Here is a 27,868-nt window from a genome sequence, read left to right on the forward strand (position 1 = left end):
AATCCTTATTTACCTTTTGAATGTTGAGCGTTATTAACTTTTGAATAAATGCTGACGCGGGACAAAATGCCCGATTTCCCAACACGTTGAACTGAGCAATGCCATTGTACCATTTTAATAGGCTACTTCTCAGTAATGTCAGTTTTATGTATTTTCTGAGATGGGGCGAGATTTTTGTTGGGAAAGTCGGGGGAGAGACGCACACTTCGATTAGACTGGATAAACACATGAAGCATCTTAATTGTTAAGAAAATGAAACGAAATAAATGAATAAATCAAGCCTTTATTACATATCATACAGCATTCAGAAAAAGAACAGTTTGCGCTCCTAAGGGCTTTCACACTTTTCCAAAAGTGGGCCTTCTCTCAGTTGACCTGCTGATTAATTATTCAAGCAGGGTCGAAACATAAACATCGCATTCATCAATAATATGCATCTAGACAGATGAAATGGAAAATGATGGGCCGCCTCAAGAACTAACAAGAACAACTCTCGCCGCTGCACCTCTGAGTGCACCACGTCAGGTCCTGAAACATTTCTCTCCTCCACAGGCTGGATTAATGGATATTATTGGCCAGGGAGGCTGATGGGGGGCGTATGGGAGGGGGGGCGGCCACACCCCCCGCACCCCTAGTTGTGTGGGCAATTTGAATAAACACATAAGGAATTTGCAGTGTGGATAATTCTAATTATAAATATAAAGAAATCAATTTCACAATAGATTTAGAAGTCCTTCTCCCTCATACTGTATATGCTTCCCTGGGCACTTTTTAATACTCCAATGGATGCTTCCTCGAGGAGGTGAGGAGCGAGGATGCACAGGTGCACAGGCATCTAATACTATTAGTTTCTATTATGTTAATTATTAATTGTAAGTTAATACTATTAGATGTCAAACTTTAGTGGTTCCCAGATCCCTCAAAGCCTGAGCGCAGCTGATGACACTCTGAAGTGACACTCGAGGCATCAAGAATATTCCAATATACAAATAAGATTTCCTTCGATTACACCGTACTCGTTTTCTTTTCTTGCATCCTCCCATTGCATCTATAAGTGAAGCTGAGGCATGAGGAAAGACATGCATAAATAAGAAAAGAAAAGCACCCCGTCTCGTCTTTGAACAAACATACCCCGCTATCTTTACAGACTGATGGTGGCACTGTACGTCAGACCTGTAAATGCGAAAAAACTGTTTCCATTACAGTTGTGCAAAATATTCCTTTTTTGAATTGCCTGAAAAACCACCATGCGAGCGTAAAAACTTTCTTGCAATATATGGGAGTAGTCCCAGATCCAGGCAGTTCAGCAATGATTATGTCAGAGATCAAATTTAAATGAGGAATAATACATTTATTAAGTAAAAATGTAAAAGAGAAACAAATGAATCAAGTAAATAATTGTTAATACACCCACTCGATCTTACAGTACAGAAGAAACACCAAAAGATCTTGCATCTGGAAATATTCAAACATATCAGAGAATGTAGTAGAATATATATAAATGATTAAAGAAATCAATAGCATGTAAAATAAGAATATATAAAGATTAATAAAAAATAAAGACATTATCATAAACATTGACCATTTATATTATTATTATTACATATTATTGACACAATGGCAGTAAGTTGCTCACAATTCATTCTCCTAATTATTTTTTTTTTAATCTTTTATATTTTTTTCATAATAAAAAATGAGGATTAAGCTTATATATGTTCGTGAAATATATAAGCTGTCACTCATATCTTTTAAGTTGTTGCACTTGTGATAACATTGTAGGTCACATGATAAAGTTAACATGGCGGATTATATCCTGACACTTATATATGTTCGTGATTCTTCGAGTTTTTCCCGGCGATGAGGAGGAGGGGTGTGGAATCATGCACAGAAATAAGCAACAACAAAAATATTTGTTTTTATAATGTTGCTGTTTTCTAAATGCACTTTCACTAAGATACTGCCTAATATATTTATCATTTATGCTGCACAACGATTTTCACTTGCATGTATCAGAGGATTATTACAGCCGTTGACGTTAATAGAGGAATTTGCAGCTTTACTCGCAAACTACAATTCCTGTGCATCAATAGGGTGAGAAGCAGACCCATTATAAACCCAAATACACTCGAATTAATTACATTAATTGATAAGTGTACTATCAGAGAAGTAATAAAGATGTTTGCCGTCATAATGATGACAGTAGCGCACACAAAAGTAGTAGCGCTGCAAACTCCACAACACTTACAAAAAGACATCTTTGTCTATTTGTAAGTGTTGTGGAGTTTGCAGCGCGTTTCACTATTTGTAAGTGTTGTGGAGTTTGCAGCGCATGTGTTGTCAAACTGATGAAGATGTTTTCTTTATTTGCTGGTGTTTTTTCTATTTGCATGTGTTTTCTTCATTTGCAGCGCGTTGAGCTCTCTCGGCCACCGTACATTTGACAGTAAAACTGAGCTTGAGTTGAGATGCAGATACATTTTTAACAACAACCTAAGTTTTAAAGAGGAAAAAAATAATATTCTCTTATTAAATGTACATTTTTCATAGTGAAATGACAGACAGCTTCAATGATAATAAGTAACAATGACAATAAAAAAAATTTAAATTAATTTATGTACACTGTAAAATCTAATTAGTTAGACTTGCATGCAATGCAAAGCATGCAAAGTGGTTGTCCCAAAAATCATGTAAGTGAAATAGGAATAGTATGTTGTACTGAAAAAAGCTTAGTATGGTTCACTTAAACAAGAGTTCTAGTAACTAAAAAAGAAATGTAGAGAGTACTTGATTATTTACTTTATATAAAATTTAATTGTTACCATTGTTGTGTTTTGTAGGCTGCATGTGGAAGTCTGCATGGTCAATTGTCACAAATATAGAGGGATTATATTAACCCAATTAAAAGTTTCACAAGATGGTTGTGAACAAACAAGATTTTGGTCAAATATTTTAGAAAAATCAACATCAATTTGTGAATTTATGTTCTGTCAAACTATTCAGCTGTATTGTATTGTAAGTTTTTTTTTTTCAATCAGTTATACATAACTTGGGTTTTCTGAGTAAAAAAAAAAAAAAAAAAAAAAAAAAAAAAAGCATAGTATGTGAATAGTGCAGATTACTGCATTATTGTCATGATTACTAGTGAGAGTGCCCTAATCGGCCACTAGAGGGCTCTTGTTTCACCCCTTGGACTTCATTTCCCATAACACACTTCCCGGACTCATTATCCTGTCATTGCAACCAGCTGTTTTGTGTTTGCTCATCAGTGTCTGTCTATTTATACTTGGTTTGTTTTTGCTTTTGTTATCGCAGTTTCATTTCATGTCACCTGCTTCCGTTTGTGTTTGCTTTATTTTGTATGGACTGTTCTGTGGACTTTGACCCTTGCCTGCCTGGATTATGTTTATTGGATTACCCCATTAAAGCTGCACTTGGATCTTAATATCTTGTCTCTGTGCTTACGTGACAATTATTCACATACTAGATTTTTACAATAAAGTTAAGACAGGGGTTAACTAGTTAAAACAAGTGTTTGATTTTAAAGTGTAGTATTACACCTAAATTTCTACCAGTAAAAAAAATAGAATAAAAATCATTAAAATGCTCTCTCAGCTGCATCTTATAGCTGTATCCTAAAATAAACTTTATTTTTAAAATGCTAACATTTTAAGACACAACACAATGTATGACAATGGGATGTACAATGCAAAGGTAAATACTATTTTGGTAACTACTAGCTCTAGTCTTCTACGGGTTGTTAGAGATATCTGTAAAATATTTTTCATATTGTTGTATTTTATCATAATTTAGCTTGTTTTAATTCCTGGCATGGTGTTTTGTAAATGGTTAATTTATGTAGCGCCTACTTGTCTTTGCTGAACACGACTGACCATTGCTTCCATTTTTGCCTGCTAAAATCCAACAGATGCTGTATGGCCCACTTGTTTTTCTTCTCTTCTCCAGCTTTCCTCAGTTCCTCCAGGTTCTTCATCCATTCATCTTTTCTCTCCTCCTTCAGTCTGGGAATCAAGATATCCAGATATTGAAGAGTGAAAGCACTGTCTGCTTTTAATGCGATCGTGGACAGTTTCATGATGGTCACATAAGCTTCATCCAGCAGTTTGGACCTGTCATTTTTATTCTTTTCCAGATCACTGTCCAGATCTTCTTCTATATCTGTTTTATTCTCAGACTTTTCAACAAAGCGCATCTGTTTAAGATCATTAAATTTCATAGAGACTATCTCTTCCTTTGTCACATATTTTTTGTCCTCTTTTATGTGTTTTTCGTGAGGACACTTCTTTGTACACACAGTGCATTTGTTGTCTTTCATGACTTCACACTTCTGGAGTTCTTCGGGATCGACCCACCAGCAGTTCCATTCATGACAGTTTTCCTTACAGACGGAGCAGCAGGTTGCCATGCTGTTCCACCACCATTCATTTTCAATAGGGACTTTTTCTTTGACAACTTTCTTAAATGTAAACTCAAAGTCTTCCCCTTTTTCAATCTTGTCTCTGTTCTGACTGATGGCTTCCTTAATCTGGTTCAGTTCTTCAGCTTTTAACTCCTTCTCAAAGATTCGGTCCATCAGATTAGAGACACAGGCCTCAAGTCGCCTTCGCTCATTCAGAACATCTAATGTCATCTTAACACTTTTTCTGTTCTTTTCTTCCAGGAGTGTGAAGAACTCCTTCATGCTTTCATCTCCCATTTCCCAGGCTGATTTCAAAACTCGCTTATACCGTTTGTCTCTTTTCTCTTTCTGCTGGTTGTTGAATAAGAAGTGAACAGGTAGATTGTCTTCATCTTTTCTGCAGGGTATTTCTGCTTTATTAATGGCATTGAGAGCATCTGTTGGAGGAACTCCAGTTGACTGTGTGAATAGAAACACTATGTTGTTCTCTATATCTTTACCAAACAGAGACAGAACTGAGTGAAATATGTAATGCTCTTTTCCAGAGAGTCGATTCTGAGACGCCTTCATCACAAAACACACTGCACCCATATAATGAATCCCATCCTCATCTGAAAATAATCTGATCAGATACTCAGAAATCTCTCTGTCTCTCTCGTATCCTTCAGTGTCTCCGTATCCTGGAGTGTCAATGATGGTCAGAGATGTTGGGTTCTCTTCAACAAACACCTCATAAACAGTGACTGCAGATGTCTGGGATTGTGATTGATCTTTATCTTTTTCTTCCTCTGTGATTTGATAAAACTCTTCATCCTCAAACTTCACTCCCAGAAAGTAGTTGATGATGGTGTTGATCATGGTGGTTTTCCCAGCACCGGTTTCTCCCACCATCAGTATGACTTTGTTTTGCTTTTTTCTGTCTCTTCTTCCATACGTCCATTGTCTGACCTTTTTATTCATCGTATCAATATATTTTTTTTCTGTGTTCAGTTGATAAAGTGCCGGATGGCCTTCATAAGATTTCATGATGAGGACGGCATCATGATGTGATCTGCAAAACAAAAAAAAAATCACGTTACGTGTCCTAACCAGACACTATTTTATAGTGGTTAAACGGATCGTTGTTGATCCGTGATCCGTACGGACTAAGCCCCACGGTTCGGCACGCATGTGATTCACGGATCAATTGCAAGTTTAACTGCAATAGAGTGAAAGGTTATTATTTGCATGTGTTTTGACTTGCTAGTTTATACATTAAATAGATATAAAACCATTCCAGCACTAGAAGAGGCAAAAGAGGATTTAATTCGGTATTGCACACAGCGCTGTTATCGGTGCACACATGACGCACATTCAAGGCTCGCGTGCACACACAGAGAGAGAGCGCGGTCCAGATAGCACCAAACTTTAAATTGATTTCTCTTTCGCCTCCTCAATGTACTTTGATGGACACATACACGCATTACGTCCGTCAAAATACCCCTCTCAGCAAGTATTCTCGTAAACACACTCGGTTATGTCTTAATTGAACGAGGTGAGAATTCGGATGTGTATCTATCGGATGTGCGCGTGCATGGGGTCTTACTCTTAAAGTGACAGCAACCTATAAATACCTGCTGTTGTCTGTCATGTAAATCAAACAACAAAACACAGCTTTAACAAAGATTGGTCTATTAAATTTATACAGTGAACAGTCTAATTTTATATTTAATTATTACATTTCTGTACCTGAAAATTAATACTACAGTTAGACCTTATACTTTGTAACTTTGTTGTATTTATCTATGTAACGGGGCATGTTTCAGGAACTACAAATCCCATCAGCCTCAGTTCTATAAAAGGAAGTGATGAGATTTGTTCTTCCACTTCCGCTCTTTGTTTTTCCGCTGACGATTCATGAATGGAAGCAAAGAATATACACTAACATGAAGCGACAGTCAATCCGCTTGTTAAGGCGTTGATGCAAGGAACGCCGTTTCTGGGTCCAAGCCTCAACTTGTTTCACTTGAGAACGCCATTGTGACGGCCGTTTATGAGCGCTATTTATTCATATTAAACATTTAACATTTTAAAAAGTTAAACATTTAAAATACTTAGTCTACACAACAGTCTCCATGCTGCAGCGTCACAGACATTAATATTTTAACGATTTATAAAAGATGAATCACTGTCTGGCCATCTGGGATTTTGGTATGGAGATAAAGGTTATGATTATTATTTTTTGATAGTATTACACCACATCGTGTGTGTATATTAGCAACATTTGTTGTTTTCTTGTGGTATGAGATGTGGCCGAATAGAAGGTTCCATTGCAACACCGGCTCCAGCAGCAGCTCTGCGTTTCCGCCATTTTGTGGTGAAAGCGAGTCGCAATCCACTAGTTTCTATGGCAATATCAGCTGCTTTGTTAAAACAAACGTACATTAAAGCTGAAATCCAACCTGAATGATGACAACACCGAATAAAATACTATCACTAGTGATCATCAAATCCTTTTTACAGTTTATTTTACACACTTTGTGTTTAATTCTTCCACTTTTTTCACAAAACCTTTGCTTTCTAGAAACCCAGTCAGTTTGGGTTAAAATTCTTTAAAAGGCTTATAAACACTGAATTATTACCAACATATGAAATTAAATTAAGGACATGCATCAGAAAAATTGGGACAATTTTGTTGGACAATAAATATATGAATAAAACAGCTTGATTTTGCAGTGTTTTCTAATGTCCGTTAAAGCAAAAGTGTCCAAAAGTGTGAATTATGGGATAACAGACACAGCAATGCATCATGTGTTTGTGGCGAGGGGGGCATGGTTCAGCGGAGTCTGCAACTGGAGAGAGAGCCGGGAGACACATGGTGAGTGAGTGGGTTAAATGTAAATCACAAACACCTGTTTCTAATTCCAGTAATTGGCATGGAGACAGGATAAAACACCAGGAGAAGCAGGAGTGTGGGAGAGAGAGAGGGACTGCTGACTGAGGACGCTGATCGTGACAGCAACACTGGAGTGAAGCCCTATTGTGGATTGTGGATTTTGTTGTTGTGCGCTGCACAGACTTTTGTTGGACAATTTTGTTACTTTGAATAAAGCTCAGTCAGCAGTCAAAGCCGACCCTGTCCCCTTCCTTCCCTGCGAACTTGAACTTATTACACTGGTGCCAAAACCCGGGAAGGAAGAAGGGAGCCGCCGCCATGCAGGCGACCTCTGCCCAGCCGTTTGCGGAAATCATCTCATCCCTCACGGTCATGCAACAGGAACATCATCAAGCCCTGCTGGACCTACGTACCGACCAGGAGCGCCGCTTCAAGGCCATCGTACGAGCCCATCATACGAGCCCAGCAGGAAGACCGCGAGAGGTTCCGGAGCTGGATTGACTGGGAGGTTCGTACGAAGACCACCAGACCACTCGCTGCGCCCACCCACCTGCCGCTGAACAAGATGGGGCCACAGGATGACCCAGAGGCCTTCATGGACTTGTTTGAGAGATCGGCGGAGGCTTCTGGGTGGCCCCGGGGTCAGTGGCCATTGCGCCTGATCCCGCTACTATCCGGCGAGGTGCAGGTGGCGGCGCAGCAGCTCCCCGTACAGAACCTCCTGGTCTTCGACGACCTCAAGCGGGCCATCCTCCAACGCGTCGGCCGGACCCCAGAACAACACCGCCAGCGCTTCTGCTCTTTGGGGCTAGGGGAGTCCGGCCGGCCATTCGTGATGGCCCAACAGCTCCGGGACTCCTGCTGCAAATGGCTGCTGGCCGACGGAAGCGACGTGGAGCAAGTCATCGATCGGGTGGTACTGGAACAGTTTACCACTCGGCTCCCGAAGAAAGCCGCCGAGTGGGTCCAGTGCCACCGGCCCACGTCACTGGACTCGGCCATCCATCTGGCGGAGGACCATATGGTGGCGTGCCCAGGGGTCGGCGAACCCCTACCATCTATCTCTCTCTCTCTCCCTCTCTTCCCCTCTCTCTCTCTAGACCTGTCCCTCTCCCCTCGTCCGCCTGGCCCGCCTCGTGTTCCGCCCCGGGGGCGGGGAGGAACTGAACAGGGACAGTTTTCCAGACCTAGAGCCCCGCCCAGGAGGGCGGGACTGACTGCTGCCGGGCTGGACCCCGCTCCTGTTTCTCCCCTCTCTCCGTGCCAACAATTTAACCCACTCTCTGCCACGAGAGCGGTGGGTAGGTCTGGGCCGGCCTGTTGGCGTTGCGGGGACCTGGAGCATTTCGTGGACAGGTGTCCTGTTATTGAGGTGGGGACAATGATCTGGGTCCCGGACGAACCGCAGGCTGACCCTGGTCAAGCTGGCTGGTACCAAATACCTGTGAGTATCAAGGGGGGTACCTATCAGGCTTTGGTGGACTCAGGTTGTAACCAAACCTCCGTTCATCAAAGCCTGATTTTGTCCGGGGCATTGGATACAAACCGCATGGTTAGGGTGCGGTGTGTGCACGGGGATGTGGTGGAATATCCTATAGTGCCAGTTGTTATTCAATTCAGGGGTCAAAAGCATAATGTTGAGGTGGCCGTTAATCCGCACCTCCGGCATCTGATAATTCTGGGAACGAATTGGCCAGCATTTAACAAATTATTGGGTTATTTGTGCTCGGATGCCTCTTGGGGGGAAAAGACGCGGGATAGGGATGCGCAGGTGCAGGTGGGAGAGACTGACTGGGGACCAATGAGTACAGCCTCAGGGGAACAGAGCGAAATCGGAAGACTTATTCTTTCGGACCGTGATGATTTTCCACTGGTGCAGTCTCAGGATGAAACACTAAAACATGCCTTTGAAAAGGTCAGCACCATCGATGGTCAGCCTCTCCAGCCTGGACGTCCGCTTTCTTATCCATATTTTGCGATCATAAACGATAGGTTGTATCGAGTGACCCAAGACACTCAGACAAAGGAAGATACAACCCAATTGTTAGTTCCAAAGAGCCGCAGGGAAATGCTTTTCCAAGCGGCTCATTCTAATCCAATGGCTGGGCATTTGGGACAAACAACAACACTAAATCACCTCATGACCCAATTCTTTTGGCCGGGCATTCACGAGAACGCGCTAAGAGTGTTGCGGACGCACTGTTTAGTCTAATTTCCTGAGTGGGGATTCCGAAAGAAATCCTCACTGATCAAGGCACGGCGTTTATGTCACGCACATTACGCAAACTTTACAAGTTATTGGGCATTAAATCGATTCGTACCAGCGTCTTTCACCCACAAACAGACGGGCTGGTCGAACATTTTAACCTCACGCTTAAATCCATGATTCGTAAATTCGTTCAAGAGGACGCCAAAAATTGGGATCAGTGGTTAGAACCCCTGTTATTCGCGGTGCGAGAGGTCCCGCAAGCATCCACGGGGTTTTCCCCCTTCGAGCTTCTCTTTGGACGCCACCCCCGCGGGGTACTGGACGTCCTAAGGGAGACTTGGGAGGACGGACCATCTCAGGCCAAAAACGAAATTCAGTATGTGCTGGACTTGAGAACAAAAGTCCACACTTTGGGGCAGCTATCCATGGAGAATTTGTTACAAGCCCAGCACAAACAGAGCCAGCTGTATGACAGGGGGACTAATTTACGCAAATTTTCTCAGGGAGATAAAGTGATTGTATTGCTCCCCACTTCAAGTTCAAAATTACTTGCAAAGTGGCAAGGACCATTTGAGGTTACGCAGCAAATTGGCGAGCTCGATTATGAGGTGATACGTTCCGATAGGAGAGGAGCACGTCAAATTTATCACCTCAATCTCCTTAAAAAATGGAATGAGGCAGAATCATTGATGTTGGCGACGGTGATTAGCGGAGAGGATGATCTCGGGCCAGAGGCGAATGTCAAAAAACAATCCCTCGCTCTGGCCCCGGGGGGAGATCACCTCTCACCCTCCCAGCTCACTGATTTAACTAAGTTACAAGCAGAGTTTGCTGACGTGTTTTCTCCCCTACCGGGCCGTACCGACCTCATTCAGCACCACATCGAGACAGAGCCGGGAGTGGTGATTCAGAGCCGGCCATATAGATTGCCTGAACACAAGAAAAAGGTAGTTCAGGCAGAATTAGGGGCAATGCTTGAAATGGGAGTAATAGAAGAATCCAGCAGTAACTGGGCGAGCCCGATAGTTTTGGTTCCCAAAACAGACGGCTCAGTGCGGTTCTGTGTGGATTACCGCAAGGTGAACGCAGTGTTGAAATTCGACGCGTATCCAATGCCACGGGTGGACGAATTGCTTGACCGGCTCGGTACGGCTCGATTTTATTCGACACTGGACTTAACAAAGGGATATTGGCAGATCCCCTTGTCACCATTATCCAAAGAAAAGACAGCTTTCACGACGCCGTTTGGATTTCACCAATTCGTTACACTTCCGTTCAGGCTGTTTGGGGCACCGGCCACCTTTCAGCATCTCATGGATAAAATTTTGTGGCCCCATGGTGCATATCGTCGCTGTCCGATGAAAACCACGTATGTCCATTTTGCCGATTTTGAGATTTTTCGACGGATTGAATGTCCAGGTTCATTTCCGTATACAGTATGCTTCACATATCTAAATGGCCAATGAAAAGTTGTGAAATCATGTCATCTGATTTTCACGTATATCCATTTGGTGTCAAAGCTGTCAATCACGCCGCGTATCTCCCGCCCTGTGGAAGCATCTCGCCGGTCTCGTGAAGTTTCATCGAAGCTCAACACTGGATAGCCGAATAACACTGTGAGGTAAAGTATCAGCAAACGTTTGTTTTTGACAACTGTTCTCAAGTAAACGTTTCCCCCCTGACGCCAGACGTACGTCTAGGAGTGACAAAATTACGGTAGGACTGTGCAAACAAATTTATCTGTCTAGCATTACCATGTCAGTGTATTGATTCATTGTCCCTTCATAGTTTGCAAGAGACATTTAATAAATTTATAATTAATATTAAATAAACTAAGCGTATTTAATAAACTAAGACGTAGGCTATTTAATAAACTGAGCGTATTCATCTGTCAATATGAAACGCGACTTGGCCATTCTAATTAATGATCGGAAGAACGCGTATCGACCACCGTTACTGTAAAATATGCACGTATGTCCATTTAAACTCAATTTTGGTCAAGTGTGGATTATATCATTACACTGACAAGAATATGGTTACATGTAAAGATGCCGTACCAAGTATGACAACGCTACATTCAACTGCTTTTGAAATACGGTGTTTTTTTCACTTCCTGAAAAGTAACCGTTTTGGACATACGTGAGTTTCATCGGGCAGCGACGATATGCTGCTGCCTATCTGGATGATATTATTATCTTCAGTAATGACTGGCAGCGGCATATGCAGCATTTGAGGGCCGTCCTGAGATCGCTGAGGGGGGCTGGGCTCATGGCCAACCCGAAGAAGTGTGCAATTGGGCGCGTGGAAGTAAGGTATCTGGGCTTCCACTTGGGACGTGGACAGGTGCGTCCCCAAATTGATAAGACAGCAGCGATTGCAACCTGTCCGCGCCCCAAGACCAAAAAGGAGGTTAGACAGTTCCTCGGGCTGGCGGGATACTATAGAAGGTTTGTACCTAATTATTTGGACCTCACCAGCTTGTGTAAAAACAGTCGTGGATCATCAGGTAACCACACACAGTATTGAGAATCAAGGGTTCACATACTTATGAATGGGGTTATTTTAATAAATTCAGCTATTTTTTTGTCTTGTGGACTATATGTAAACATCTTTTATGTAAAATATCTTACTCAGGACAGTACTAAACAAAATATAACATGCATTTTGTATGATCTCTCTTGTTTTGTTAAAAATTTTCACATTTTCACAGATTCTGAAAGGGGTTCCCAAACTTTCGATCCCCACTGTATTTATTAGCATATACAGTGCCTGTTTTAGGGCAGTTGTTTATGTTATGTGTTTTTTTTTTGTTTTGTTTTGGGTTTTTTTACAGCTCTTCAAATGAACGGAATCAATACACATTATGCATGGTTTGAAATGAGCTTTTTTGAATTAACCATGGGTCAGCAAGTTACAGACCATTGAGAACTTCTACAAGCCAAATAAATAAATAAATAAAAATGATCAGAATCACAGCTTGGATTTACATTTCAATATATTTATTATTAAATGATATGTTAGAAGTCTAGAATTTAGATTTAAAAGAATAACCTGACTAAAAATGAAAATTATTTTATAGCTCTAATGTTGTGTCAGCTTAAGATTTTCTGTATTCTGTGGTGACTAAAATGACTAAAATGCATGTTTGAGTTGTTTTAACTTAAAGAAACTTGCACTGACATATCTTAAAATATACCTGCTGACCACAAATATTTGTAACAGGCAACACAATTGTAAAGCTATAGGATGCCTAACACAAAATTTGAATGGACCATAGATCTGTTTTGCATGTTGAAATATTTCATGGTTTGATTTGAGTTTGAGAGTTAATATCTTTTATTCTTTCCCCTTTCTGAAAATATCTGTTACATGGCAAAAAAAAATGTACAGTAATTACTCTGGCTCATTTACAAGTAAATTACATTACAAAAATAAATAATAAATATTTATTTTTGCAATTGTAATTTAAATAAAAAATAAATATACAACTTATGCATTTCATTTTTAACTTACATCACAAAAGCTGTATAGAAATTAGGCTGTTTCATTGACAAAGTGACATTTAAAAAAAAAAAAGTATATCAACAAATTTTAATGTACCCATTTTTTGCACTATTTTCCCCTTTTTGAGAAAACTGGGGGAAAAAAACGGCCTTTGAAGTGCGATTGTGGCACTGCAGCGTGAGGAGGGCTGACGTAATTCGAAAGCGACTTCAAATGCACCCTCTCTATTTCCCCCAAAGAATATACAAAGTTCTGGCATGAAACTCTAGATGGCGCAGGCTAATAGGTCCTTTAACACACCTGCTAATTATCACATCAATATCTATAGGTCACAGATGATTGGTTCCTGCTGTTTTAGTAGCCAATGAGCTGCGTGCTTAATCTTTAAATACGTGAGTTAACATTGCTTAGTAGCGCAGCATGCTTCAGAAATCATCTAACATAAGTACATGGGTTTTACACTATATCACTGCGTTTTCGCCTCAGTATGCTTAATATGTATTTTGTGTTATAATCTGTATAGTATAAATGTGTTGCACTCTGGATAACATCAGGTGTTTTCTATGCGGTGTGTTGCAGCGGCTGGAAGTGTAGCCGAATTATGGACATGCTTTGTTGATCTGAGCGGTGGCTGCATGATTGTCAGAAATCTCTCTCTTTGCTTAAAATGCTGAGGTATTCATTAACAGGAGCGTAAATAAAAGACACTTTGCAGTGTGGTGGTCAGCCATTGACGTAGCGGAACTTTGAGTTCGCTACTGAGATAAGTGAACGTTTTACACGCTCGCGGCCATACGTTTCATTTGTGTTTAAATGTGAGGACCGACAGTCAGTTGCACGCTGAGAATTGATGTTATGGGATTCACTGTCAAATTGCATCAACTGACATAACCATTTTATATGGGACAAAGATATAATAGAAATGCATTAGAATGCAACTTAGACAAGATAGAATATTAATTAAAAATATTGAGTTTCTATTAATCTCACTCATATTATGACTGTAAATCTAAATGTTTCATAGTATTGCTCAACTCAACAACTCTTCAAGGCTGATGTTTCATGTACCTACGTGTTCGGGCTGGGTCAGCTGATGCATGTTGGAGTCCTGCTCATTAATTTTCCATTCATCTGAATGAGTTTACTTTTAGGAGTATACAGGGTCCAATGACATTTTCAAACGATGCTACATCATTATACTATTATTTGCTCAGGTGGTCGTGGAGGGTTTCTTATCTCTATTAGCCTGCAACGTTTTACCATTGTTAAAGCCACACATAATGCGCATTCTAATTGGTATGTTTGAGCCTTTTGGCTCAGACACACATAGACATAGGCCACTAGAGCTAAGCCATTCGGCGTGGTAGACCAGGCACACATAGTCTAATAGACCACTAGAGCCAAGCCTTACAGCCCAGAAATACTTGTCGTGGCAAAAATGGGCCAGGCACACATAGATAGCATACACACGGTTCCTATGGCTCTTCGAAGCAGCAGCAGTACATATGTTTTGGTGGTAGATCTGCTGGGGGGTTAGGGTGAATCATCATCTTGCCTTCTGCTTTGATGGGGGATCTCTGACATACAATACACCGGCTTGTATTGTCCAATATCATGTCACCTGCTCTGTTGGGGGGTTATTCATGTACGCTATATTGTACAGCAGCAGCATGTCTACTTGCTCACAGCAGCGTGTTGTGTATGTATTGGCAGTAGCAAGTCCCGTACTTGCTCTGCAGCAGCAGCAGCAGCAATTAAGCAGCAGCAGCGTAGCAGATCTATTCCGCCAAGACCAAAAATATCTACATTGTCATACCCATTACCATACCAAACACTCCGAGAGTTGTCATGACAGAAATACACTTACAAGAAGTGACACTCAATAAAAAAGTGAAAGTGAGTCGTCAGTCCACTAGTTTCTATGGCAATATCAGCTGCTTTGTTAAAACAAAACGTACATTAATAAAATACTATCACTAGTGATCATCAAATCCTTTTCACAGTTTATTTTACACACTTTGTGTTTAAGTCTTCCACTTTTATCACAAAACCTTTGCTTTCTAGAAACACAGTCAGTTTGGGTTAAAATTCTTTAAAAGGCTTATAAACACTGAATTATTACCAACATATGAAATTAAATAAAATATGAAACATGAAATTAAACTGAACACCATGAGACGTGATCAGAAAGGATATAGAAATTCAATGACTATACTAATATATTAGGAATCATCATGCACACTAAATTAGCTTGATGACTCAGGAACGGGGCAGATGACTGTTACATTGGATAACGTGAGCAACTAAGATAAAGACTGGCACTGATTGCTATCTGTAGTTTATACACCACTGTTGTTTTAGATGTGGGGTTTTAATGAGTTACAGAACTTCTGGTTTCCCAGGCAGTGGCACTGAAGGAGCAGTGGTGCAAGTGTGGTGTTGTAGTGAATTTGGCTGCTGTGGTGTGAAGGGTGTTCACTGAGTCTGTAATTGAGTGATATTATTTTTAAGGTCTAATGTATTATTTTTACCCACTTATGCTTTAGTGTACCACCTGGGTCAGGGGTTATTTGCACCTGGTGTGACTAACAGTTTCCATATTTATATTATAGTTTATATTTATAAACTAAGTTTGTTATTTTAAATAAAACTGCTGTGTAAAAGCTTCTATAACAAGAACCATTTTGACTGCTAGTTTATACATATATATTATACTTGTGAACACATACATATGCATTACCCACCACAGTTGATTGTCATCCACATTTGGAAGATTGGCAGGTGTTAATTTCAAATTCTGATGTTAAGAATGAAAACTGTTATGTGATAGATTAGAAGTGTATTATGACACTTACTTGTTGATTTGTGTATGTTGCGCTTCAGTTTGTTCAGACACTGAGCTGATCTTCTCTCTGTTATTGTTCAACATTGTAGAAGATGAATCTGCAAGATATGATAGACTTTTTACATTAGTGCTTTAAAATTAAAGTGCTCTATGTTTTTGACTGTACTAAAGCATAAAAATACCATAATATGTTTGCAGATATTTAATAAACATGCTCAGTTCACATACTCGTTTCTCTGAAAACCAATGCTACAGCCAATTATTTTACTTTGAAATTTGCTTTCCGTGTCGGATTTTCTGTTTTTGTTTTGGTCTGTGCCAATTTACCCAATAGTATTTCTCCACCCCGGGTTGCCAGTTGGCAGAAAACACATGCAGCGAATTGCAGCCATGGAAGCCAGCAAACAAAATGGGTCAGAGATCGCAGATTCTACCCAACGTCAAAAAAAAAGCCTTATATCTAAACATTTCTATGAACGGGAACATATTAAAACGCGATATCAACTCATCATAACTCAATAAATCAACTAATTATCTTACAGTGTGTAAGTCTCCTCGCCTTCCAATGTCAATTGAGCTCGCTCCTGTTGCATGTCTTTAAACTGGCAACCTGCGTGATTGTTGAGTCTGAGAGGGGGGGGGGGACAATATTTTGAATTTGAACCGCAGTACCCATTTCAACCACTAGCTGTCATTCTTACTTAAAGCACCTTTAAGGAAATATGACTTAAACAAACCACTAACCCTAAGCATTTATCTTCATTCTGTAAATTGCTTTGCACCTTTTGTGCTCTAGAGAGTGTGTGGTTATTTACAGGTTTTACAGGATTCACCTACTGCTTTAAAATCCTGTCCACACAAACATTAGGAAATGTACTTACAATGTAACAAGAAGTCTACTTGTATTGTAAAATGTGATGTAATGAGTAAGCAATTGCAAGCTGCCCTGTAAACATCATCAAACCTATGACAGCTGACACAGTTCAGCAGAAAAAGAAAAAAAAAACTGCCTGTGGGCCTGTAGTCCTCGACCTGCTACAAGTGTCAAATAATAGCTCAAGTTGTTTCATATTTCTTCACCCAACTCAGAAGATATTGATTACAACTTTGGACCAAACCATCAAGGATTTCTCCTCAGCCTGCAGATCTGATGCTCCTCAACAGTTAAAGGCATTTTGCAAGTATCGTACATTTGAACACTAAACAGCGATTTAGTATTACTTTATGAACCACCTTTGTTAGCATGGATGTTAAAAAATAGTTTGCAGACCCAGTAATCAATCATGTGTGGGCGAATCAGTGGGGCAAGAAGGACCTGGGTAGAGGGGTTACACATGCATATGATATAATCAGCAAACCTGTGGCTTGAATGCACCTTCCTTCAAATGGCAGAAAGTTCCTCGATGCTCTAATGCATGTTTAAACTGTACGAAGAAACTAATCTGAAATTATCGAAGAAATCATAATTTCAGTTGTTAAACGAGCGTAAGCCTTTTTCACTGAAGTCCACTATAAGGAGAAAAATCCTGGAATGTTTTCCTCAAAAACCATTTTATTTTGACTGAGAAAAACATGAACATCTTGGATGACATGGGGGTGAGTAAATTATCAGGACATTTTCATTCATAAGTGAACTAATCCTTTAAATTTACAGTTTTACCCTCTATGCTTATTCCAGGAAAAGTTGGCCGAGCCAGACATCAACTGACACAAACATCACTCCTGTTGAGTTTGTCATCATGAACAACGAAACCTCCAAGTCCTGCAAGCACTGCAGTTGTGATGGAAGATGATCTTCCAGTGCGTTTGACATGTTGAGAAATACACAGTCAGGAGGTTTTAAAAAGGTTGAATAAAATATCCTCAATTGTATAGCCAAAGTTGTGTGTGTATTTTTTTTTTTTTTTTTTTTTTTTTTTTTTAACTTCAGCATGATGAATTATTATCCTGAGTTATGCATAGGTGTATTTTTTTTATTTAATAAAGTACCACTGCATCAAAATAAGTGAGAAATGAAATTAACATTAACGGTAAACAGTTTTAAGTACTGTGCACTTAACCATTAAATAAAAAAAAAATGTAAAAAAAAATTAGCTTGACAATTGTTATTTACGGAAGAGGATTAGGGCCAAGCAATAATAAAAAAATAAAACAATCTCGAGATTAAAGTTGTTAAATTCCGAGAAAAAAAACTTTTTTCTCATAATTTAATGACTTTATTCTCATAATTTAATGAGTTTATTCTCAACATTTTATCTCGACTTTTTTCTCTAAATTTAATGACATTTTTCTCATAATTTAATGAATTTGTTCTCGTAATTTAACGACTTTTTTCTCGAAATTTAATGAGTTTTTTCTCGATATTTAACAACTTTAATCTCAAGATGTTTTTATTTTTTTATTATTGCTTGGCCCTAATCCTCTTCCGATTATAATATATATATATATATATATATATATATATATATATATATTAGTTTACTTAAAAAAAATTTGAGTTGATTTACTTAAAAGGTTTGATGTAATCGGTGTTTACAAAAATTGAGTACTCTGAACTTATTAGGTTTTACAGTGCTGTTGTGATTTGTGAGTTGCGCACAATACTTCATGACTGATTTCTCAATGCGTGTTCGCAGCATGGCCTGACCTGCTCCCTTCAAGTTGTGTTGTGAGCTGGCATTGGTCTCTTGACAACACATGCCAACAGAGCATGTGGGCAGACCGCTCGAACCGCTCAAAAGCACCACAAGCTGGTGACCCCTGCTGGTCAGAACAGTAAGTGCAGCGAAAACTTAACGAGACATCTTTAATAAACCATTCAAATGTTTTATTGAAGTTGTAATCAACAAAAGTGATTACAAATCACCGACGGCAGCATATCAACAAATCATCTAAATTAAAGCGTCTTCCTTTATCAAATGCGTCATTTAAATGTGTTATACACATTTCAAATACAAATCATATATAGACATTCATGAGACCTAGAGACGAACCACTGAAATATCAAATAATTTTGAAACAGCTATGACGCATCACAAAGCCTTATTTACTGAAATCACTTGACTTTAGCAGTGTCACATGCCATGGTGGATAAACACTCATGATAAGGAAGACTTTAATTAACAATCCAGGAAGCAAGAGAATCACCATAAACACAAATGTAAAATAGAGGCCTACCAAACAGAGACGAGAACCGACAGGGACTGAGGGAGAACACAGGGTTTAAATACAAGAACAGACAGGGGCGCTAACAAGATAATCAACGAGACACAGCTGGGACAAATGAACTCAAACTCAAATCAGTCTGTAACCAAGGAAATACTAAGTAAAGGCGGGAAAACGAAACAAAGGAGAACATGTGACACAGAAGGAAACAAACAGAACCCTGACAAGTAGTTTGATACACTCTTCGGATCACTGATTCAAGACAAATAATTCGCACGGGTACCAAAGCTTCCTTCCTTCCCTCCAAAGCTCCTTCACTCACTTTGTTTAGCCTGAATATCCCTATTCAGCCAAGTTGAATTTAATTAAATTTTGAAATTTAATTAAATCAGTTTGTTTACTTACCTTCCCTTTTAGATTCCTAGATCTATAAAGAAATTCTGATTTTATTTTTTTATTTTGACTTTATTCATCTTGTTTTTTTATTTTATTTTATTTAATTCGCTTACTTTTGGTTAAGCCTGAATATCTCTATTCCGCCAAGTTGAATTTTATTTAAATTTCAAATTTAATTAAACCAATTTATGTATTTACTTTCCACCTTTAGTTTCCTAAAAGGTCCTTCTATTTTTACTCTATTTTAGTTATTTTACCATCACCATCTTCCCTCTCTGTATAAGACTACAGTAATCCCAGCAACTGTTGTTTCCTTTATGAGGTATAATGAGTTATAGGTTATTAATTCCTATCTCTTCACTATACCCCTCCTCACTCCTTAGTGCCAGGCCGAGTACATGAAGTACGGCCACTTGAGAGGAGGTATTCTTGGATCACTAGCTGCCAGTTCTAAGCAGGACAGGCTCTCCTAAGTGTTGCATACTCAAGCGGCAACCTCCCCCAGTCTCTCGTGAAGCCAATACGGAAGTGACTTAAACTGCGATTCATCGACTGGCCGCTAGGGACAGGCTCCAAAAGACAGCAGAATCTCATAGAGTCCCATGTTAAATTGGCCAAGTTTATAGCAGAAAAAAACATGTTTGCAAGTTGGTTCAAATTGTGTTTTGGTCTATACTGATAATGTTGCCCTTCATGACAACTGTGAGGGGGGTGAATTTTTTTCTAACTCATTCGTTTAAATTATATTAAGCCTTAAAGTTCTGCATAATTAAGGGCGTGGTCACTTGAGTGACAGGTAGATGCCGCTGCTGTCTGTGAGCCGTCACTTTACCTCAGCTAATTCCAGCTGCTGAATTTGGCATCTCAGCCGTATTTGTGCTTTTTTCTCGATTATTTTATACAATTATAAAATATGGCTTGCTGCATAATATTCGAGACTGATGTGCATCTGTGTAGATGTGCATGCATGTGCATGGGAACCACCTTCCCGTCTCTTTGCCCATTTTCAGTTATCCGGGAGTGACGTGCGATGACGTGCTGCTAAGATGGCCGCGGCCTCATTTTTGCGTCAAAACTGCTGTTCAGAACTCTATGGGTGACGTCACGGACACTACGTCCATATTTTTTTACAGTCTATGTGCATACTCTAAGCTATGGCATGCCAGATATAGGGACAGCTCAAAAAGAAGGGCCAACCCACACGGACTCATGACCTCCCTGGACCTCAAAGGAGTGGAGACTTCAGCCTAACGACTCTAAAGAAAGAAGGCCAGCTCATAACATACAGGTGAGCTTACCACCTGGAGCTCAGTGGAGCGGTGGCTTCAAATAGAAACTTTTAAAAGAGAGGAAGCCTGCTCACTCACCACAGGGTGATGTCAATGCGGCCCAGAGAGGCCCAATACCTACTGTCATGATCTATCTGGAGCTCAGGGGAGCGGAGGCTTCATCATATCGCCCTTAACTCTCTAGCGAGAGGAACCCACTTCACTCGACCTAAGGAAGGTATTGAGGGGGCCTATCAAAGGCCATACATCCCAATCGTGATATTACCTGGAGCTCAGCAGAGCAGTGGCTTCAGCAAAAAGACTCTCTCCAATGAGAGGAAGCCAACTCGCTCAACCAGAAGGATTATCAGGGCGGCCCCGAAGGCCTGTATATATATATATATATATATATATATATATATATATATATATATATATACATACATACACACACATATGTAACGTAATCTAACACAAAGAATAACCACCCCCTTTATTCATTTCTACAGGGAGCAGATGTCACTGAATTCAGATGGCTCTCACGAAAGGAGAGGTAACCTAAAGCTCAACCTGAGACCTTAAAGAGCAGAGGCCTAAATGTAAAAGTGGCCTGCCATACTCTGCAGTCTGAAAGGACGCGCTGACTAACAAGCTATGTGCCGGATCCACAGAAGTACTCCAAATGATGGAAAAAACACATCCTCGGTCCAGCCTCAGGCCTGATGTAAGACACCTGAAATGAATAAATGCCCCTTTTAATCCTTTCTATAGGGAGCTGAGGTCGCTACCAATGATAACAGATCTCACAAAATTGAGGCAACCTTCAAACTCAACCTGTGACGAGAAAGAGCAGAGGACTTAATGTAAATAAGGCCTGCCACACTCATGCACACTGAAAGTATGCACTCACTATCAAGCCTGATGCGGGACAACAGAAAGGTTTGAAATAATGGAACAAACTCAACATCGACCCAGCTTCAAACACGATATAAAGAGTGCCGCGGGGGTTAGGGCGGGAGCACAGAGCGTAATCTACTGCCACGTATGTCCAGTCATATACGAGCAGGACCAAAGCTTTGAAATCTGTATAAATTACATGCTGATGTAAACAGATGCAGGAAAAAACAGATTCTTCCACACCCAAGCAATCTCAAAACGGAGATCAAAAGGGAAAGGAAAGCTCATGCGGGTGCAGATAAACAACACGAGATTGTTGTTGCCATGGGAAACACACACAGCGCGAGCAACAGTTTCCTCAAAAATATTTGCCAATAATAAACTTCCATAGTAATGTCTGCTGCTTGTTACACTGGAGTTAAAAATATAGAGTTAAAACATATTAATAGTGTTAAATTGTCACTCTTTATTCTGGTGTTGAAAAATGAACAGTGTTGTGGATCAGAGATGTCTTTGAACTCATTCCAGTATAAATATAACTCTGTCTTAGTGTTAAATCAGTAACACTTTTAAAAGGAAAAAAAAAGTTCACTCACTCAGAGTTGATTATAACTAAAAGAGTTTAATTAAAGGATTAGTTCACTTTGAAATGAAAATTACCCCATGATTCACTCACCCTCAAGCCATCCTACATGTATATGACTATCTTCTTTTTGATGAACATAATATGAGAAATGGCAGTGAAGAGGGGTCATGAGTATGATTTGAAGAAAGTGTCTCCATCCACATCCATCCATCATAAATGTAGTGTACATGTTTTGAACTGCGAGAGTTTTACACATTTTTGACCTTGAGTGTGGACTACCCTTTCAAAAAATCCTGCATTTAGATCCTCAGCCTTTGTGTCCCGGTGCAGTTCGTTACAATTATAAAGCTTGGATGTGTCAGTATATTTATTAATATTTCTTCAATTGTGTTCATCAGAAAGAAGAAAGTCATATGACTTATGTCATATGACACCTAGGATGGATTGAGGGTGAGTAAAGCTTGGGCTAATTTTTATTTTAAAGTGAACTAATCCTTTAACTCTGATTTGTTTGACCATAAACATTTAAGTTAATGGATCCATCATATGGAGGACCAAATTACTCAAAATGAAATAATTAAATAAATCATGAATACAATAAAACAACAATTAAATGTACCAGTTTATTCTGAAATAATTTAATAATTATTAAAAGTAATTTAATTAATTAATTATTAATTAAATAAATGTATCCATTTATTTTGTAAAATTCCACAAACACAACATTTATTGTTTAATATATTTCACAAAATCCTCTTTCACTATTATTGTTTAAATTATTTTTTCATAATTATATGCTGAATTTACGAATGACGCCTATTTGATGAATCATGTATTTCCAAAGATTCTTTTCATAATTATAGAGGACATTTCACAAATGCCAATCAATAGGCAGTGGGCGGTGCTTGACGCTAATTGGCTAATCCTTTAGAATGAATTACTTAGGTCTAGCGAGGTGAACTGAACGTTTGATATGCATCGGAACTCATAGACATTATAATAAACATTATTTATATATTTAAATATATATATATTTTATATATATATATATATATATATATATATATATATATATATATATATATATATATATATATATATATACTTATTATTATTATTATTATTATTATTATTTATTCATTTATGTCTATGTCAGCACTGTGCAGGCCGATCGGCATATGATGTCAACGTACCGTGAGAGCGATTCTAATGCATAACGAGTCACATGCTCTCCAAATGCATACTGCGATGGGCCTGCACAGCGCCGATGCATCTCGAACAAGCCTTGGGAATGAATATGGCTGTAGGACTTGATCAAGTTAAAAAACGCACTGCTTTCGTTTGCAGATGAAGTAGAAGGGAATGTTTGTTTGGTGATGCTCTATTATCTGGATTATCTGCTAGTGGCAATAAGTGCATCAGAGGATCTAGAAATTGATGACTAGCCTACATATTGAACACTTTACCAGCACTGAACGCAGAGTTCTTGTAGATGAGTCATTATGTGACAGGCGTAATTTGCAGGTAGGACACGTGCAAATATGTACAAATCTCACTGTACATATATATACCTAATGCAAATGAAACATATCCAGTTGACATTAATTTGTGTTAAAAAGAGGCAATCTGGTGCAGGGATGTGTTGATTTTGAGTGTTCATTGCAGCTGTTATCAGTGGCGGAACGTTCTCTTTCGGCTCGTGCAGTCTTCACACAGATGAGTGTGTGTGTCAATCTATCGCTAATGCCGCTTCTTTCCGGTGTAATCACAAAACAAAATGCACACAAGCGTGTCCCCGCTCTTGATATACAATCATTGCTGATCATTTGATTTTAATGAGGAGAAAAACTTCCTGAGGGTGGAACATGGCGTTCCGTGACTAATGTCACCGACCACATGAAGATCGTTTTGTCGTGTCTGTCCGCTCTCCAACTTTAAACCAATTAGCGTCAAGCACCGCCTAGTGCCTGTTGATTGGCATTTGTGAAATGTCCTCTATAATTATTAAAAGAATCTTTGGGAAAATCATGCTTGGGAATACATGATTCATCAAATAGGTGTCATTTGTAAAAAAAATGCAGCATATTATTATGAAAAACAGCTTTTTGAAAAAGCACATTTAATTATGAAAAAATATATATTTAAACACAATAATAGTGTGTGAAAGAGGATATTGTGAAATATATTAAACAATACATGTTGTGTTCATGGAATTTTACAAAATAAATAGATAGATTTATTTATTAATTTATTTAATAATTGAATTAATAATTAAATAAATGAATTTTTTAATTATTTCACAATAAACTGTTACATTAAATTGTTTTTATTGAATTTATTATTTATTTATTTCATTTTGAGTAATTTGGTCCTCTATACCATCATGCCAAAATAAAAAAATAAAAAAGAATCATAAAATAATTGACACATGCTTCACTGAAGAAGGGTGCCAAATACTGAGATACTACTGTTTAATAAGGTCACCAATCTGCGGTTTGAGTCCACAGGCAAGAGTGTTAAAATGAACATTGAAGCAGTGTTAAAGTTAATGAGATAATTAACTAATAACATCACAAAACAAGGTACTAAAAAGCTACATAAAAACAGCAAAAATCAAATAGTTAAAATAAATGAAATTACTAAAACAATTCAGCTTGTAATTAATTTATGCCACAAGTTTTGATTTGCAGTATCAAAAATGCACTGCAACATGCTTTTGATGGTCACCGTTGTTGAGATTCACACACTGAGTTTTGATGGCTGCATTTACACTGCAAGTCTTAATGCACAGGGCCCGTATGTATGAAGCCGCTCAGAGTAAAATTTTAGTCTTAAGTGTGTCAAAATTCTAAGAATGACGTAATTCTACTCTTATTCTTAGACTTAAGAATAAATGTGATTCATAAAAGGTTCCTAAGACTAGGTCTCAGCTCTTAAATTATTTAAGAGAGCTGGAGAGGTGTCTTAACCTAGCTAAGAGTAACAAGATGGCAGCAGAGAAGAGACACACGCTCTCCAATGAAGATATGATGTATTGGAGTTATACGATGACATGGAGTTGATAAAATGATATAAACTTGATTGACAATTCTTTTTGGAACTGACCCAATAAGAAATGTAACTTTAAATTAATGTAATAAATGTAATAAATATTACTTAAACAATAATAATATGTTTAATGCATTTTAATTCATTTAAAGGTGCTTTATGTGATTTCTCAAATTCATTGTTGAACACTGTTGATATTTGAAATCAACCCAAACAAACACACCCCTCTCTTCATTGCTCCGCCTCCAAAACTCACTGTCCAATCCTAACCTCTGAGTCGCCACCCTGCTCTGAGTCGGTCAAGAACCCCGGTCCGATCGCTGCTGGCGTGTGAGGCGAATGCACTACCAATGACGTTAAACACCTCATTCTCTAGCGGGCGTCAGTGTGCAGTGGTTTACCTGCAATACTCTCAGAGTCTGGCCACTATTACACACGCAATGAGAGTGGATGTCTGTTCATCACAGCTGACATGAAACAAAATGCTTCACGAAAAATAAAGCGCAGATGATGAACGAACGACAAGGAAGCACAAACGATGTACATACAGTACACAAGAGTAAATACAAACAAGAGTTTCTTGTTAATCAGAAACAATTTTGCTTAAACCATCAAAATATGAGAAAAAATATTTTTATTTTTATATTATTTAAATGTTTTAAAATATGACATTGAATACAACAAAATCCGTTTTTAATATTTAGTTGGTTCTCTCTTGTTTTTGCATGTGTTCATAATTTCTTTGTATGACAGACTGGCCAAACATAATTTGAAATTTCATTATCACACATGAAACAGTTGACTCCAAGCACAGCTAGTCGATGTGCTTACATCTTTTAACACATTTTTAAAAGTGTAATTAAGTTGAATTAAGGTTGAAGATGTCAGTTTTCATATGGCTGGACATCACATTTGGCCTCTACTCTATGGCAGTTCATTGACTTTCCAACTGACCATCAAACCACGTGGCAAAAGAAAGCCACTTTTATGTTGACTGTGGGCTTCCCTGGAGCTGTTGGAGCTGTTGATGAACTCATGACACATCATTGCTCTAACTGTAAATGAGGAGACATATATCAATAGAAAAAGATTCCACACCATCAATACTAATTTGTGATCATTTTGCACAATGTAAAGCTATTGCTTTTAAATCAATTTAAATATTAAAACGTTTGTGTTTTTTTATATATATTATTGTTATTTTTTGTTTTTTTATAATAACATTAAATGACTGGTATTGTGCTGCTGTGACTTCACCCTTCCAGGCTCGCTATTGGCTGATTCAGAGGTTATCTTTTCTGGAATCTTTTTCTATTGATATGTCTACTCATTTACAGTTAGAGCAATGAAGAGAGGGGTGTGTTTGTTTGGGTTGATTTCAAATATCAACAGTGTTCAACAACAAATTTGAGAAATCACATACAGCACCTTTAAATGTGTTAAAATGCATTAAACATTATTATTGTTTAAGTAATATTTATTACATTTATTACATTAATTTAAAGTTACATTTCTTATTGGGTCAGTTACAAAAAGAATTGTCAATCAAGTTTATATCATTTTATCAACTCCATGTCATCGTATAACTCCAATACATCATATCTTCATTGGAGAGCGTGTGTCTCTTCTCTGCTGCCATCTTGTTACTCTTAGCTAGGTTAAGACACCTCTCCAGCTCTCTTAAATAATTTAAGAGCTGAGACCTAGTCTTAGGAACCTTTTATGAATCACATTTATTCTTAAGTCTAAGAATAAGAGTAGAATTACGTCATTCTTAGAATTTTGACACACTTAAGACTAAAATTTTACTCTGAGCGGCTTTATACATACGGGCCCTTATGACCATCTCCGAATATTTTTTTTTTTTTTTTGGCCAGTGTGTTTACATTCACTTTAGATGCGATTGGTATCCGATATCTGTGTTTACATTACTTCTGCCCCAAAATGATTATCATTGATAGTTTTACATGCACATAGTAGTAGACGCAGTCGATGTCTGGGGTGTGCGCTTCCAGTCCTGTAGAGTTTAACTTCATCTCTAATCAAACACAGCTGATACATTTAACCACAGTCTTCAGGATTGCTTGAAAATTGCAGGCAGTTGTGTTTGATTAGATGGATTTAAAGTGTGCAGGACAGTGGTCCTCCAGGATTGGAAAGGCCCACCCCCAGATTTTTTTCAAAGTTTTTTATATTTCATAGTCTGAAACACATTGTGAAATATTTTCACCCACAAAGTTTTAAAGAAGAGTTGTATCTGACTTTTTTACACAACATTAGTGAAGGAAATGTAATTTTAAAGTAGAATGTGCATATATTGTATTTGGAGTCCTTCTTCATATGTGTTTTATAAATCATTAAACTCACCTGAAATCTTTAAAAGCTGCTGGGCTGAATGTGTGAATCTCACAGAAGATTTCAACAGTTTCCTCTCTGAAACAATTAATTTACTATTTTATAATGTAATATTTGTACATTAACAAACAAACTATATAATCATCTGTGTTTAAGAAGAATATAATGCTGTCAAATCAATTGGAGACACAAACTGGCTAGATATAAAGAGTTATAAATGTTCCTACCTGCAGCGTGTGAAGAGTGATCAGCTCTGACTGAAATACTGCTCAATTTATATTATGCACTTTATCATCCCTCCCA

At 38.5% G+C, this 27,868-nt stretch overlaps 1 protein-coding gene across 1 annotated transcript; it reads right to left on the reverse strand.

Annotated features, from left to right (window-relative positions):
* Positions 1-2,295: 2,295 nt before the first annotated feature.
* Positions 2,296-27,868, reverse strand: LOC137035932 (uncharacterized). Its single transcript, XM_067409758.1, has 4 exons — positions 27,793-27,868; positions 27,578-27,643; positions 15,861-15,948; positions 2,296-5,468 (listed from the first exon to the last, which is right to left on the reverse strand). The coding sequence occupies exons 3-4, from the start codon at positions 15,932-15,934 to the stop codon at positions 3,863-3,865; spliced, it is 1,680 nt and encodes a 559-aa protein (XP_067265859.1). The 5' UTR covers positions 15,935-15,948; positions 27,578-27,643; positions 27,793-27,868; the 3' UTR covers positions 2,296-3,862.

The sequence above is a fragment of the Chanodichthys erythropterus genome, chromosome 14, assembly GCF_024489055.1.
Source record: "Chanodichthys erythropterus isolate Z2021 chromosome 14, ASM2448905v1, whole genome shotgun sequence".
Lineage (NCBI taxonomy): Eukaryota > Metazoa > Chordata > Actinopteri > Cypriniformes > Xenocyprididae > Chanodichthys > Chanodichthys erythropterus.